The sequence below is a fragment of the Enhydra lutris genome, unplaced genomic scaffold (assembly GCF_002288905.1).
Source record: "Enhydra lutris kenyoni isolate GAN:26980312 unplaced genomic scaffold, ASM228890v2 scaffoldscaffold11, whole genome shotgun sequence".
Classification (NCBI taxonomy): domain Eukaryota; kingdom Metazoa; phylum Chordata; class Mammalia; order Carnivora; family Mustelidae; genus Enhydra; species Enhydra lutris.
Genome location: NW_019154095.1, coordinates 19258247 through 19275106, shown reverse-complemented (window position 1 = coordinate 19275106; position 16860 = coordinate 19258247). Strand labels below are relative to the sequence as shown.

Here is a 16860-nt window from a genome sequence, read left to right as displayed (position 1 = left end):
GGGGCAGCAAGAAGGGGTCAGATTCTGGATATATTCTGAAGGCAGAACCAAAAGGATCTTTTGGCAGACCAGATGAGAAGTATAAGAGGCAGAGAGGAGAAATGAAGAAAATCAATTGTCCTAGTGTGTTAGTGGTAAATGTGTTTTCATCACTAACAAGAATGAAGATTAGGTGATAACATTAATTTGTCGGTGACTCATTCAACAAGGATTGTCCAGTGTCTTTTCAGTGCTGCAGACACATCGGTGACCAGGATGGGCAGCTCTTCAGGAGTTTACGTTCTCGAGAGTAGAGACAAATTATATATATATGAGATGATGATAAGTGCTAAATGCATGGGGCAGGGTGCAGACATGGAAGGAGAATAGAGAGGACCAGGGAAATTCATATGTGGTTAGTTCTTAGGGCTTATTAAATAATATCGGGGATTTATTCCTGCATCTGTTTCTAACAGCTTGATATTGGGAAATATATTCATTTTATCAATTTGACTACCAATACAATAGAATATGGGTCACATACTTAGTATTTCTAGATTTATTATAGTATTGGAAAGAAGAATGAAGAATGGCGCCCAGGATAATTGTAGTGTGCTCCCTGAGCACACGTACAGTGTTACCCATGAAGATAACAGAATATTTGAATAATGAGTAGCAAAGTACTTGCTTAGACAGTAGTCACTGCAGACAATTGGGTTTAGGTATCTACATAGCATCACCTCTATTTAACCTACTCAGGTTGTCCTCATTAGGGCTTTTCACTTAGAACACCATTATAGCAATCATATACTGTATTTTTAGCATCTTATATAAACTTCCCTACAAATGCCCAAGTTATATAACCACCCCCCCACCCAGACTTTTCTCCAGCCTCTCAGAGACTTACAGTAGGGGCGAGGACATGTGCGTGGTGGGAGATCCCTGTTCTGGGATGGAAAATGCTCACGTCCCAGAGGCTGGTTCCCTCTTCCCTGGACGGGGCTGGGTGTGTATCCGCAAAATGTGCTTCCTGATACCCCCTTCTTCTATTCTCAGCCTTGCCTCTGCTGTTACATTTTCATGTAACAGGTGTCACGTTGCTGTGTTCCTGAGCTTGGAAGGCTCTCTGCCTCCTGTCAGTTGTGTTCCAACAAACGCCTGGGGCTCAGCTCCAGAGGCAGAGGCACCTGAGAGATGGTTCTAGTTCCCTCATTTCACAGATGGTAAATGAGGCTCAGGGAGGCCGGCTGACTTCCTCCCAGAGAGAGAGCACAAAAATGGGCAGCCCCAGGTTCCCGGATTGCCCCTCCGGCCGGACTTCCATTAAACCAGGAGTTTTGCAGATCTTAGTGTTCTCATACACATAAAATAAGGGCTATGTGAGAGGTGGTCTCTGAAGACCCTTTCATCTGTGCATTATGGTCAGATATGCTACTGGGTGTGTACAGATTATATTGGACGTTCGAGTTTACTGTGTTCCATGCAATGGCTAGAATGTTACCAGGAAGAGGACATAATTTTTCTTGGCTCTTTAAAGCTTAAATTCAGTTTTTCTTTTTTAATGGTAAGAATGTGAAGAAACAAATGGTAAATTCACCCACGAAAAAAAAAAAAAAAAAAAAGGAAAAAAAAAGAGGCTCAAATACACATCTTCAGCTGACTCATGTCCAGGAAAAGCACTATGTTACGTTATTCTTAAATAGGAGTTTACCTAACTATATCAGGAAAAGTCTCCTTCTGGTGTGGCTGAGGGGGGGAGGGCAGGGATATGGAGGGAATGATGGTGATAAGCATTTTCCAAATTAGGAAACAGATATGCTTTTCTTCTTACTCTCTTACATAACTGATCTATTTTAGAAGACAACACTAAAAAACTGAAATGAAATACAAATCTCATGATTTTACTACTTTGTTAGCAAAGACAGAAGCAAGTAATGCTCGCAGGAAAAGAGGGGAGAGCTTCCCCCCAGTGCTCTCCTTCCTGCCAGGGAGCTGTTCTCCCCCCTCCCCTGGGGGTTCCCTCTCCTCCACTACAGCCTCCGGGTAAGCCAGACACCAAAGTCTGAATTTTACAAAATGAATGAAGAAAGGTACTCATTTTTCTCTTCTTTTAATTTAAAAGGCAGTCACATCAAAGTGCATACCTATCCTCTTTTGGTGGCACAGAATGATGGAAGACTGACCTGTCTACAGCCGGTGATTGTTTTGCCCCAGACTTCCTGTTTCAGAGGGAAATTGTGCAGCACACAAAGGCGAGAGAGGCGGTACAGCCTCTTACATAAATAAGTTACATAAATGAGAACCAGTTATGTAAATGTATAAACCAGCAAACATGAATTATAACCATTCACAAATGCCAAGGAGATCACGGCAAGATTCCTCCCACGGAACCATTTTTTTCCCCCTCTCACATTATTGTAATTGTACCATTTTATTTCACACCAGAATCAGATGTAGTTATCTGTCACATTTATTAGGGAAAGAAACTCCAAAGGACAGATGATACTTCACACTACTTTCTGAACCACACAATTTACTTTGGGGGGAAATTCCATAAGAAAACCTGATTTGAACTATATATAAGATTTATCAATTTATACCTCATGTGTAATCATGAACACATGTATTAAGTATTTACTAATGTACAGTTTGCCAGCTGCTGGAATGTATGTATCACAAAAAGTCAATGTCCATATATATATGGATATTTGTTTTACCAGTTATGGTTTCAAGTCTCAAATGAGAATGTGGGCATCTGACTAAAGTCATTTTTAATAATATTGAGGGAAGGTAGTAATATAGGGGGGCGAGGATTAAATTCAAGGTTATGCGTATGATTTAATCCCAATCTTCCCCACCTCAAATGATTTAGGAGTTGCTCCTTGTTTCTTGGCTACAGTTTCAGGTGCGGTGTGAATGGTAAATGAGCCTGTTCCCTCTGCACCCTGTCAGGAGTGGGAACCTTAGCTTTTCCTCAGCTAGCTTTTTCCTTGTTCCTTTTGGGGCAATATAGCTGCATCTTTTCTGAAGTTACAGAATTTGCTCATTGTGTAGTAAAAACATATGTAACTCAAAAAGCAGTTTTGAGCCTAACTGCCTGTTCCATATAAAGAAGGATGCTAATTAAACCTTTGCCAATTTCAGGCATAGCAGGCTCAGGTTAACATTTCATTTACCAACTTCCTTGATTTTGAAAATCTTGTGTAATATATTTCTAAGATCTAACATAGTAACCTAACAGTGAAATGAGAGTAGGAAGCAGAGCCTCTGTATATTATTAGCTGTGTGATTTGGGGCAGGTAACCTTCCCTCTGGGCCATTGCTTCTAACCATCTGAAAAAGGATGAAAGTTCTAAGTCACTTCCAGCAGTAACAATCTAGTGGCCTCTAATCAAATCTGTATTTTTAGCTGAGAGCTTTAAACTCTGACATCACGTTTAAAGGAAATATAGTCCGTTATATAAAACCCAGATCTTTTTTTTTTTCTTTCTTCCATTGGCAGTACTGCAGACCCTGCTTGGGTTGTAGTGTTATTGTGACTGACATATGAAAACTATTTTATCTTGGTGGTTTCTTTTTAAAAATGTCAAATATGGGGCTTAGCCAGCTTTACAGCGTTGAATGAGATGTGAGGAGTACCATCTGACACCTTGGGAACTTGTGGGCTTCCTTCCTGGAAGTGGGGGTGTTTTAAAAGGGAAAGGTCTCAGTAACTTGCCACTGGAGGGAGTCGGCTCAGGAACGTGGATGGGGTCATTTCGTCTTTAAAGTTGACCTGGCCTAGACTTGAGGAGGCACTAAGTCATCAGACCGACTTTGCGCGTTCTTAGGTCCTCTGCCTCTACATGTCCATCTGTAACTTGGGTGTAAAGAAAATGCAGACCTGCACCTGACATCTTCACCGGGAAGCTCCCACCGGCCAGGAAGAGAGGGCGGGTCCCCACTCAGGACGCTGGCCATGTCAGGGGAGTGCTGGCGATCTGGGCTTTAGTCCCGGGAGGCCAGCCGCCGGCAGAAAAGTACCGACCAGGCAGGCATTAGGCGAGAAGCCTCGGCAGGTGAGCGTATGCGTCCAGCAGAAAGGCGAGGTGGGTGGAGGCCCGGGCTCCTAGGGGCTTTGTTCAATTACAAGCCAGGCCCCTGTTTCGGGAGAAGCCAATTAGATCCCCGCTGGGGGATCATCTGACCTCGGGTTCCTCCCCAGGAGGGGCTTCGGAAGGGGCGGGGCCAGGCTGTAGGCTCCTCCGGGACCCGGGGCGCAGGCCGTGCGGGGGAGTCCCGGGCGCTTCAGCGAAGCTCCGCCCCGCCCCGCGCCCGCCAGGCCCCGCCCCCGGGGCTTCCCGGGCGCGCGCCGCCCCGCTGTGTCCGCGCGCCACGCCCCCCAGCTCGCGGGCCGCGTGCGGAGCCGCGCGCCCCGGAGGCTCCGCGACCGTGGCGGCGGGCGGCGGCGGCGGAGCAGCCCTCCGCGGGCCATGTCTTCTCCGGACGTGGCGAGGAGCTCCCCAGGAGGGAGCCGGGAGATGGCCCCCACGCCGCGGAGCCGGGGCCGGTTCTGGGAAGTGGGCAGCGGCAACCGGCTGGAGCGCGCGGCGGCGGAGTCGGATCGCTGGGAGCTGCTGCTCCGCCGCGGCGAGCTGCTGGCGCTGGGCGGCCACCTGAAGGGAGCGCTGGAGGCGTACGCGGCGGCGCTGCGCCGCGGGGCCCCGGTCAGGCCCGAGTGCCTCGGCACCCTGGTGGACTGCCTGGTGCTCAACTACCGGCTCCGCCACGGGCTGGGCTGGAGCGCGACCCTGGCAGCGGGCGCAGACCTCGGTGCCGGCGGGCTGCTCAGCTGCCTGGGCTGCCGGGGCTTCCTGAGTGAGCCGGTGACCGTGCCCTGTGGCCACAGCTACTGCCGTCGCTGCCTGCGGAGAGAGCTCCGTGCCCGCTGCCGCCTCTGCCGGGACCGGCTGCCGCCTGCCGCCGCCACTGATGCTGAGGGCACCACCCCGCGGCCGCCGCCACTGGCCGCCGCCATCGCCGCCTCGGGCTTCAGAACCAGCGTCGTCCTCAACCACCTGGCCGAGAAGTGGTTCCCGGGCCAGCGGGAGCGAGCCCGCGCGGCTGGCCGGCTCGGGGAGCTGCTGCACCAGGGGCGCTACCGGGAGGCCCTGGCCGCCGCCTGCGAGGCGCTGCGAGCAGGTGACCGCGCGGGGATGCGGCGTGGGCCCGACCGACCCCACCCTCCTTTCCCCGACGGCCCGGCTACCCGGAGCTCGTCTGCGCCCCAGGGAGGCTTCGCTGCCTCCCCGAGGCCGCCTGACTCCCGCTTGTAGGGTTTCGGGGTCCTGGACGGTGTGGGAGGGGGCGGCGCCCCGGGGTGCTTCGGTCACAATGGGGATCGCCTTCCGAGCCGAGTGTGACGCGGCGCGGGGAGGGGCGCACAGGCTCGGGGTTCCCTCGGCCGCGGCCTTGCGGTCTGGAGGGAGCGTCCCGAGCGGAGCGGGTGGTCGGGGCGAGGCCGCGGGAGCGCGGGATGGGCTGGAAGTTGGGCGAGCCGGAGCGACCGCTCGCTTCCTGCCGCGCTCTTTCCTGTAATTGGCCCGCCAGGCCGGGCCGGGCCGGGTCCGCCGCGGGCACACGACAGCCGGGGCGGGGAGAGGATCCCTCCGGCCGAGGCTAGGCGTGCAACGTTTACGGTCGTACCCCACAAAAGTCACTGGGGCAATTGGAAGCCGCGGGAGGGCAGAATTGCATAAGCTGGGTGGGGGGGGGTTGTGTAACGGGTGACGTCCGGTGGGCGTGGCGGGAGCTCGGCGCCGGCACCCAGCTCCGGGAGGCCCCGCCGGCCACTGGGCTTGGGGCGGGTGTCGGAGCTGCTCGGGGGTGTCCAGGCTTACCTGAAAACGACGGTTTACCTCTATTCCCAGATCATACTTATTTCGTAAACACACGTGGCTTACTTTTCGAATACCCCTAGTTTCACGGTCAAGATGAAGAGGTAGTCTCTGATGAGTTCTTAGACACCCTTGTTTGCCCTTCCACACTTGATCAAGATGTGGGGAAAAGCCTTTTAGATCTTTGGTCTGTTTCTTCTCCAAGAAGCAGCTTCGGCTTCCTAACCTAGGTTAGCACTTTTAAGATGGTTTTAGACTGTGGAAGGGGACACTGCCAGACTCTTCTAGGGAGAATAAAGAGTTCTATAAATCGGTGGTTCCCCCACCCCGGGGGGCGGGGATTTTACCCCCCGGGGGGCATTATCTAGAGCGGTGTCTGGTAATACCTGGAGACATTTTTGATTGCCACGGATTGTGGGAGTAGTGCTGGTACATCTCGTGGGTAGGGGCTGGGGATGCTGCTAAACATTGGAGAGAGCACCGGACAGCCTCCCACACAGTTATCAGCCCCCAAATGTCAACAGTGTCACTGTTACATCTTGTGTTAAATAAGCCTATTTCAAAATTGGTGTCTTTATTGGCATGAAATAATGCTGGAGAGAATAATCCTGGAGAAAGACATCTAAAATATAAACTGCTATTATGTATCAGGTAAATTTATAAACTGTTTAACTGAAACTCTCTTTTTTGTGGGTTTTTTTTTTTATCCTAAGTGCTTAGTCATTTCGAATAGTGACAGTATATTATTTAATAATACCTTTAGAGTTCAAAACATAAACTTGGCATATTTTCATAGTCTTTCAGAATCTTTATGGGAAGTGTAGGCAGTTATAAAATGGAGTAGAATGATAGACCCAGAACAAAAGAGAACTAGTTGGAATACAAAATTCTGATATAGACAGCTCTGCCTTTCTGGGTAGTTTGAGTGAGGAAGTGCAGATCATCTAGGCCTTGGTCCTCATTTTTAAAAAATGAAGCCAAAGCTAGGGCAGTGAAATGACTTGTCTACAGTCACACAGCTAGCTGGTTGTAGAGGCAACATTGTATCATCCCTTTCTCCTAACTGTTGCACCAGGGTTGGTCCTGGCTTTATAGCTCAACCATTGAAAATGTTTAACCAATTCCCAGGGGAGTTTTCTTTGTCACTAGTATAAAATAAAGGCTGTTCTTTGTCACTAGTATAAAATAAAGGCTGAAACTTATTGATAGCACTATATGGCATTAAATACTGTACTCCATAAGAATTTAATCAGGGACTTAACAGGAATTCAGGTCTGAGTCTACAGAACAGTGAACACATTACTAATTTAAGGTTTGGCTTAATGTTCTATAACCAGTAATCTTTTAATTAAGGAAGATTTGGGCCTTGGATTGAGGATATTATTTTTAACTGAAAAAAACCCATATCTGCTTTCCTTTTGTAAAGATAATTTGCATGGTCAGCACATGGGAATTTTGCCTGTTCAGCCACTTAAATCTTTCTTGTGTGGAACTAGAACTCAAGTCTTCGTTCACCTCATTAACCTATTTTTCCCTCTTCTGAGGTCTTTGAAAAATCATTAATTTCATACTCAACATAGGGGAAAAAAATCTTAAGAGTTTAACAAATTATAGTTGGTGAAATATAGATATCGAGTGTCCTAACAATTTATGGAGGTGAATAAAAATGTTCAGTAGAGTTATAAATCTGTAGTTAGGCTTTAACTTTTTCAGTGTCAGCTAGTTAACTAGATGGGTGTTTTAAATGTGTTTATATAATTGTACAGTTGTAGCTCCCCATGCTACTTTTCATTATTGAAAGACCTTCACTGAAATTTCTTTTTAGAATTCTTATCATGAAAAACTAAATACTATTAACCAGAAAAAGAATCTAGTCTGCAGTTAGCCCACACCTGTTCCAATTTATCCCTGTTGAAAAGAAAAGAAGGCTTGAAAACCTTTTTCCAAAATCAGAAGTTTCCCATTGAGATTACATAACTTTCTGTTGAATTGAAATATATTTAGATAACATTTAATCTATTGATCTTTTGGTATTATCTCAGATGTTTCATAACTTTCTGTCTCTTTAGTTTAGGGCTATTGTGTAAAAGTCTCTTCTGTGTTGAGTCTTTATACTTATTGAAATTATCCGAGTTTGCTATGCTGTTTTTCCTTTAATTTTTAATGAATTTTTACACTGACTTGCCTCCTTCCCATATATACCCCTCTCTCCCAAAAGAAGACAAAAGAACATTGTAAATTACAGTTTGAAGTGTTCTAGTTTTTTTTTAAGAATGTCATTCAGGGGAGAACAGTTTATTTAAAATATTTGTAAATTTTTGTCTTTAGCATTAGTTATGTAGTTCTTGCATATTATCAAGCATTAAAAAAATTATTTAATCATTTGATCTTCACAAAGAATCCTGTGGAATACCCTTACCTCAGAAGGAAATTGAGGCAGCTGTCTTTCGGGTGCAGGGTGATGTAGTGGTTAAAGCTGTACATCTTGGCAGCTGACCGCCTGGCCGTGTGTCCCAGCGCAGCCCTCCACTTACTCTCTGACCTTGGGCCTGTTGTCTAATCTTACTGTTTTGGTTTCCTTATTTGAAAAGCGAGAATAATATCTGGTAGATAGATAACTTCCAGATGGATAACAGTAGGTTAACAACTACCTAGGGGTGTTAGGAGAACTGAGATGTAAAATGCTTTGAATGGTGCCTGACAGAGTAATGCCTAGCAAATATTAGTTAAAAAATTTTAGGGGTGCCTGGGTGGCTCAGTGGGTTGGGCATCTGCCTTATGCTCAGGTCGTGATCTCAGGGTCCTCGGATCCAGCTCCTAATTGGGGAGCTGGGCTCCCTGCTTCTCCCCCTGCCCCCTCCTCCCCCTGCTCATGCTCTCTCTCAGGCTCTTGCTTTCTCTCAAATAAAATCTTTTTTTTTTTTTTAAGATTTTATTTATTTATTTGACAGAGAGAGATCACAAGTAAGCAGAGAGGCAGGCAGAGAGAGAGGAGGAAGCAGGCTCCCCACCGAGCAGAGAGCCTGATGCGGGACTCGATCCCAGGACCCCGGGATCATGACCTGAGCCAAAGGCAGAGGCTTTAACCCACTAAAGCCACCCAGACGCCCCTCAAATAAAATCTTTAAAAAATATATTTTTTAAATGTAAAAGCTGTGCTGCAACTAGATGATATAGCTACAATTAAAATGTAACTTTTATGACATCAAGTCCTGTTCTTTTCTCTCTCCCACATTAATAATATTACCAGAGTGAGAGTTAAATCCGGATTCTAGCCTATATATGTGAGTTAGTAGTGACATTTTAGCATCCATCAATAAAGTACAGATCCTGAAAGGCTTTAGTTATAAAAAGATGAGCCAAATTGTAGGTAAATGCTGAATACACTTACAGAAAATGTAAAGGTGTTTAATATCTTAACTAGGTTAAGGTGAAGAGATTTAAATTGATTTAATCAGTAAACCTAGTATGTCCTAACTTAATCTGTAAAACACCTGAAACAGTAAACATTGACATTTATTTGGTGTTTCATAGTGCACAAAATATTTTCTTTTCCATTATCTTAACTGATCGTTAAAAAAGATCATGTGAGGTAGGAGGGCAACTTGAGCATTCCTAGCTCAGAGACTGAAGAAGAGAGCTCCAAGAATTTTAAGTGCCTTTCTTGAGGCAAGTAAATAAGCAAGTTAGAACTGAAAGCAGAAGTACCCAGTGTGTGGATGTTGTTTCTAAGACTCAAATTGCTTTCAAAAATTAGCATATAAATCCTGAATCTCACGTATTCTTATCCGGCATGTTTTTACTGAGGACTTACTACATACGTGTTATGTTTTAGTTGCTGAAAATAGAGAAGTGGACAAAATAAAGACCCTGTCCTTATGGAGTTTGTTTTTTTTTTTAATTTCATTTGAAATCTCAGCAAATTGGTATTTATTGAAAAGGGGCTTGACCTCTGACAAATCGAGCCCGTATGCAGTACATTTCTGATTCACCCTTTTTTAAAATCAGAAGTCATGTTAAGAATTTTTGTGATGCCTCAGGGTCATTACAAAGACCAGTTACAGTGGCATATTCTTATTGATATAGAAGATGGGAAATCAGGTTATGTAAATATTAAGTGTTCATTTTTTTTCCTTTGTTTGTCAAACAATGCAGAATTTACCAAAATTCTTGTTATATTAGATTTCTAGTTATTTGTATATTAACCTTTGGTGTATTCAGAATTTGTTTTTCTGTGTAGTGGAATATTCTAAGAGGCTTAGATACATTCAAGTGAAAATTTAAATGGTTTTTATAGTATTCTATGCCTTGCATTGTAAAGATATTTTTCAAAATTGTTACTATGTTTAACTGTAGGTGAATGACTTAGACTCTAAAATGCAAGACAGAAACTTCTGTTCAAATTCTAGCCCCTCTCCACCTTTGGTAGGATGGGATCAGTCTGGTTTTTTTTTTTTTTCTCCCTTTCCCCTCCTTTTGTCCAGTTTGCACTGCCAGTCCCTAAAGATGTTTGTCACGTGGCAAAGGTTTATTTGGGGAAAAGAAAGGAAAACACTTTAATACCTTGTATCGAGAGCTAATCTCATTGCTATTCAACTTATTTTGAAACATTTTATAATAGTAACAGTACCTATCATTTATTATTTGTGTGCCAGGCATTGTGTTAATGTCTGTGTAGTCCTCACAACTGTCTTACGACATAGATGTCACCAGCATTGCACAGGTGAGGAGCCGGATGATTAAAGAGTAAGTTAAACTGTTCAACCTGGGATCTAAACCCAGATGCTCTGAATCCAATGGTTAATGCTAGACTATTCCGTTCATAGTATACCATTAATCAATCACTAATAACTTGTCAATTGGTGGCTTTCAGTTTAAATATTTATTTTAGAAAGAGAGAGCATGAGGTAGAGGGGAAGGGGCAGAGGCAAGAGGGTGAGGCCAGAGTGCATCCCAAGCAGACTCCTTGCTGAGCGTGGAGTCCAGGTGGGGTCCCAATTTCAGGGCCCTGAGATCATGAGTTGAAATCAAGAGTCAGCCTCTTCACCCACTGAGCCACCCAAGTGGCTTCTATGATAACCAAGCCCTACCATACTGAACTTGAAAAAGTGACAGAAGATGGGACGCCTGGGTGGCTCAGTTGGTTAAGCCGCTGCCTTCGGCTCAGGTCATGACCCCAGCGTCCTGGGATCGAGTCCCACATCCGGCTCCTTGCTCGGCGGGGAGCCTGCTTCTCCCTCTGCCTCTGCTGCCACTCTGCCTGCCTGTGCTCGCTCGCTCGCTCTCTCTCTCTCTGGCAAATAAATAAAATCTTTAAAAAAAAAAAAGAAAAAGAAAAAGTGACAGAAGAAAAGAAATTTGGCATTTTGGTTGGCCACTGAGGTTGTTGAAACAGCTCAACATACAAATCTAAGAAAAAGGCACTCAGAGGAATGAGTAAAAGATTATGAATGTGGAATGTTTATTCTTATGCATAAACAATGTAGCCAGTAAATATATAGTTTTAAAGGTCAGACTTACTGAAGAAATGCACATTAAAACAATGCTTTTTTGTATTTTTCTAGGAAACAAAAACACACAGCTTGTGGGAATGTAAAAATAAGTTTTTATAAAAGGGCCAGCAGACTGTATTGAAACTTTGTATATATAATTTTCTTTTTTTTTTTTTTAAAGATTTTATTTATTTATTTGAGAGAGAGACAGTGAGAGAGAGCATGAGCGAGGAGAAGGTCAGAGAGAGAAGCAGACTCCCCGGGTAGCCGGGAGCCCGATGCGGGACTCGATCCCGGGACTCCAGGATCATGACCTGAGCCGAAGGCAGTCGTCCAACCAACTGAGCCACCCAGGCGTCCCTGTATATATAATTTTCTACACAGCCATTCAACTTTCTAGACAGTGACTAAGGAAATAAACAGATATGTAAAGGCATACAGATAGATGTTCCTTGTAGCACCTCTTTTTTTTCTTTTTTTTAAAATAAAAGATTTATTTTAGAGAGCACACAAATGGGGAGGTGGGGCAGAGGGAGAGAATTTCAAGCACGTTCCTGCTGAGTGTGGAGCCTGAGGCTGGGCTCCATCCCAGGACCCTAAGGTCATGACCTGAGCAGAAATCAAGAGTAGGACCATCAACCAAGCCACCCAGGGGTCCCTGTAGTGCTTTTTATATTAGCAAACATTAGAAGTAAAAACTGCTGAGTAGTGTATTTTGAAATAGATTGTGAAGATGGTAGGATATTTTGCAACCATTAAAAACCATGTGGATTTAATTACAGTGACCAAAAAGCAGGTTGTAAACTGTATATAGGGTAGAGTTCATAAAACTGTAAAATTAAAAATGTAATCTACACACATAGGAAAAACTGGCCAACACTGGTTATTTCTTTATGGTGGGAACATTTCTTAACTAAAAATTTCTTTCTTAATATGTAGGTTTTTCAAATTGTATAAGTAAACATTTTTATAATCTGAAAAAAAGTTTCTTGAAGATGAACTAAGGAAACTACCTTAGGATTGGAACAAGGATGATTAATGGGGATTCTGAAGAACTCTCCTCAGCCCCTGAAATGCCTCGGCCGCTTAAGACCTGCTTTCCTCAGATGTGAAGCAGAATTTTATCTCAGTTTTTTTATTTGCCTGGTGACTGGCAATATTACTGGGTCTAAGAGAAGAGAAAATGGGAGCATGAATTAAGGAGCATAAGGGGACAGATTTTAATGAAGTTTCCCTTGTTCAGCAAACATTTAGCAAAGCCAGGATTTGAGGACACAAAGACAGGAAATAATGGAGGGAGCTCAAAAATAGACTTTAGACTGAATGCAGTGCACATACAGTGAAGGAACACAGTCATAATAGCCAACATTTATAATGTACCAAGCCCTGTGCTGGGTGTTTTGCATATATTAACTTGAGTAATACTGTGAGGTAAATACTGTTATCTGCAGAGGTGAACAGTAAGAACTCTCGAGCCAAACCGCCTGAGTGAGAATCTTGAATCCACCGCTTCCTAGCTTTTTGATCTTGGGCAAATTACTTAAACTGTGTTCAGTCTCCTTATCTGGGAAAATGTGGACAGAGCCAGACCCACACAGGATTGTTCGGAAGGTTGCAAATCATAGTAAGTGGTGTTTCTTAAATAAAAATGAATTTTGGGAAACACTCTCAATTTTGTAGCTGAGGAAACAGGTACAGAGGTGTTTGGCTGTTTGCCCCAGGCGCAGTGAGTGGAGGGGCCAGAAGTTGAACCCAGCAGTGTGAGAACCTCAGAGTTCCTATTCTTGATCCTTAGTGATGTGCCAAGTGAGGGTAGACTCAGAAGAAAGCATCTTGAGAAAGAGATTGGTGAGCTGAGTCCTGTTGGTTGCAAAATAGTTCCCCAGACCAAGGGGAGGTGCGGTATTGAAGTAGGGCTCTGCCAAGGAGAGAGTTCTGTGAGTAAATGAAGGAGGCATGAAATAGAATGGCAGACATGGGGCAGGCTGAGTTTAGGTATTACTGGAACCTCAAATGGGAGCTGGATAATGATGGGAAGTGAGGCTGGAGAGGGGCAAGCGCCAGGTGTGTAGGAATTTGCATGTTGTACTAATATACCCATCTGATCTTCTGGATGGTGAGGATATAGGTAGGGTAAGCCTGGAGGCAGAGAGAGCAGTTAGCAAGCTCTTGCAAAAATCTTAAGAGATTTGGATCCAGACCCTTAAGTAAGGCTGTTAGCAGGAAGATTGGAAAAGACCTGGGACAGATTTGAGAAATATTACAGAAAGTAAAATTGACAAAATTGGGGATTTGATTTGGGAAGTCAGTGGTTTTACTAGTAGAGAATACAGTAAAAAGACTTTTTTTTTTTTTTTTTTTAAGATTGTATTCATTTGAGGGAGAGAGGACAAGCAGGGAGAGGGGCAGAGGGAAAGAGAGAAGCAGTCTCCTCACTGAGTAGGGAGTCCACTCTGGGGCTCCATCCCAGGACCCTGGGATCATGACCTGAGCTGAAGGCAGACACTTAACCCACAGAACCACCCAGGTACCCCAAGACTTTTTTTTTTTTTTAATGGAAATGCACTGAGTATGTGGAAATTATAGCAGGCAGTTGGAAATTTGGTGAATCTGAAGGCAGGTTGAAAAGCTCAGAACTGAAGATAAAGATTTGGAAGTTAAATCATGCTTTTAGTACAATTAGCCCCAACCACATCTTTGTATTTCTTCACTTTTTCAACACATTGGGTCCGTTATGTGCCAGTCAGTAGGGTGCCCACAGTAGTGGCCTGGGAGGCCCTTCTCTGATAGCATGCTCGATGAGGTGACTTGTTCACACCAAGGTCCTCAAGGCGATGTGGAGAACATACTAGCAACATTTGTTGACCCTTTCAGACTTGATTTACTAACACAGCTGGGCTGATAGTTGTTTTTTGGGGAGTGAAGGAGAGTGGTTTATAGTTACCTTTTACAGAAGCTTACATGGAGGGCAGACATTGTATGCTTTGATGATTCTAGGGTCTCAGTGCATTTGGCTCTTTTTTAGAATTAAGGGTTTGAAATAAGTGGGCGGGGTGACCCTAATCTCTTAAGAAGCTTTAGGAATTTCAACTCACTTGATGAGGTTTTTTTCCCCCCTTATAAAGTCATTTAAAATAATTATATTCCATTAACATTTGATTTTTTTTTTTTAAGATTTTATTTATTTAACAAAGAGATCACAAGTAGTCAGAGAGACAGGCAGACAGAGAGAGGGGGAAGCAGGCTCACTACTGAGCAGAGAGCCTGATGTGGGGCTCCATCCCAGGACTCTGAGATCATGACCTGAGCCGAAGGCAGTGGCTTAACCCACTGAGCCACCCAGGTGCCCCTAACATTTGATGTTCTTAACAAAAATGTTACCTACGAAGTATTAGGGGGCAAGACTTTTAAAATCTAGCCCTCTTGTCGTTTTATGTGTATCTTTTCTCTTCTCCCAATACATACTAACTTCTTAGGCCGCCTTTAGAGCATCTCAGGAGCCTGAGTGTTTTTGTGTTGAGAGGAGAGGGGAAACCGTCTTTTTTTTTCACTTTGGTCAGAGTGGAGAAGTCTGATACGTTGGCTGGGTGTTGTCAACGACAGACGTGTCCTCGGACACTTGCTACAGTGCTAACCCAAAGAAGCTGTATTCAGTAGTGAAAGCATTGATAAAAGGGTTGGATATTCAGAAGTTTTGAATGTGTGCGGCATCAAGTGTGATGCAACGGGGGACCTGCTGTAAAAGGAAAAAAATTGAAATGAAAAAAAGCCCCTCAGGGAACCAAGAATGGAAAGGGCTGCTTGCTGCCACAGTGAACTCCCTCTCTCTGAGATGCAAAGAAGGGGGCTCAAGGATGCTGTTGGAAGCACCCAGCTCTGGGTGAGCAGTCCTTAATGGGTCCGGGTTCTTTTGGTGCTTTTGAACTACTCGTTCCTGGACCATTTTGGCACGCGCTGCTCTCAGTTTTCTGAACTGGAGTTGTTTCTGTCAAATCAAGATTACATGATCCCATTTCATAATAAAATAAAGTTTTCTAATTGGATTGTAAACTCCTCAAAGACAGGGATAAAATAAAGTCTTCCGAGGACCAACAGGGTCAAGTTTTTTGCCAGGACTCATTCTTGATTGATGAATCCATATTGAGCTTTCAGTTTCCATGTGTTTTTATTCAGAGATAATGGTTTCCAGTTACATTCCTTTACGAAACAAAAGACAAAATATTCTAGATGTGTCTTTTTTATTTAGGAAGCATGAAATATTTTCTTGAAATATTTCATTCTTCTTTGAAAATTTCCATTGGTATAAATTCGAAGGAACAACATAGTTCCAATTCTTAAGCATCAGCTGAAAAAGGCCAGTCCCATTGTTGGGAGTTCTGTGTAGGAAAGCAATCATCTAAAATGTAAAGTAAACCAGGGAACTATTGAAGGGTTTTATTACCGTTTTGTCTTTTTTTTTTTTTTTAAATGAGGCATTATGGGTCTTTATACCCTCTTCACAATGAATTGCCTTATTTCATAAACATATATTTTTGAAGGCTTCAAAGATGACCAGCTTTAAAAGAGTGAGATTAATTTTGTCTATACATGTGCTGAAAATCAGTTTCTGGCTTAGACTTCAGATTTCGAATCTATGTACGTGTAACAAGTGATGGGAGTATCACAGATGGTGCCCCCTAACTGAAATTCTGACCGCCATTGGGTACGAATTTGGTTTCTCAAGTACAGAGGTAGAGGACGGTAGTCAAAATATCAACAAAGTTTTTTTCTCAGAAACATTCGAAATTAGATCTGTTTGGCAGTGACAAAATATCATTTGTGCTAATGGCAGGAATTAAAATTTTGACCTCTTAAATTATCAATCCATTTTCTCCAGAATCAGGACCATTGTGTACCCTCCTAAGTTTGAGCCTTGGTCAGTCTTTGTTACTGTGGAAATTGTGTGTGGAGTAGTTGCATGTATGGTTGTTTGTGAGGGTTTAGAAATTGAGGTTTGAAAAATTAAGATTTCCCATGAAGAGGCAAATCTTCTAAACATCTATAAGATCTGGTTTTCAGATCTGTGTAGAATGCCCTCCCTATTTTAAGAAAACACTTGTTTTCTTAGAGGTGATTATTTACATTATAAAATATTTTCAGTACTTAAAAACCATCCTTTCCTGTGCTAAATTTATCTACATATAGTCTTAACGATTAAACTTCTAGATAAAATTCAACACTTACATGGGTTGCACCTGTACTCTGCTTTGGTGGTTATTAGCTGGAATCACTAAGTCAGTTCTTAATCTAGTTTGTATCTTGTGGATCTGACAATAGTATTTTAAAAATAAACCTTTATAAAATATTTGTTTCAGAGCCCAGTGATGTGACTCTAAAAATTTACCGAGCGGAATCATATGCTGGTCTCCAAGAGTTTAAAGCCGCCATAGAAGATTTAAATGCAGTCCTCTTTCAACTGCCAAATTGGCCTGAGGTAAAGTTACTGTTTTACATTTACATATTTAAAGATTTCA

General features: G+C 43.6%; 1 protein-coding gene across 3 annotated transcripts in view; it reads left to right on the top strand.

Moving 5' to 3' along the window:
* Positions 1 to 4451: 4451 nt before the first annotated feature.
* The window catches only part of LOC111144516 (LON peptidase N-terminal domain and ring finger 1), a 41827-nt gene continuing 29418 nt past the window's right edge, over positions 4452 to 16860 (top strand). For all 3 annotated transcript variants that reach the window (XR_002640406.1, XM_022498833.1, XM_022498832.1), the window contains exons 1-2: positions 4452 to 5160; positions 16702 to 16820. Coding sequence is in view for 2 of the 3 variants with exons in the window: in XM_022498833.1 (XP_022354541.1) it covers positions 4452 to 5160; positions 16702 to 16820 (828 nt within the window). In the remaining variant the exon portion in view is untranslated. The remainder of the gene's footprint in view (positions 5161 to 16701; positions 16821 to 16860) is intronic.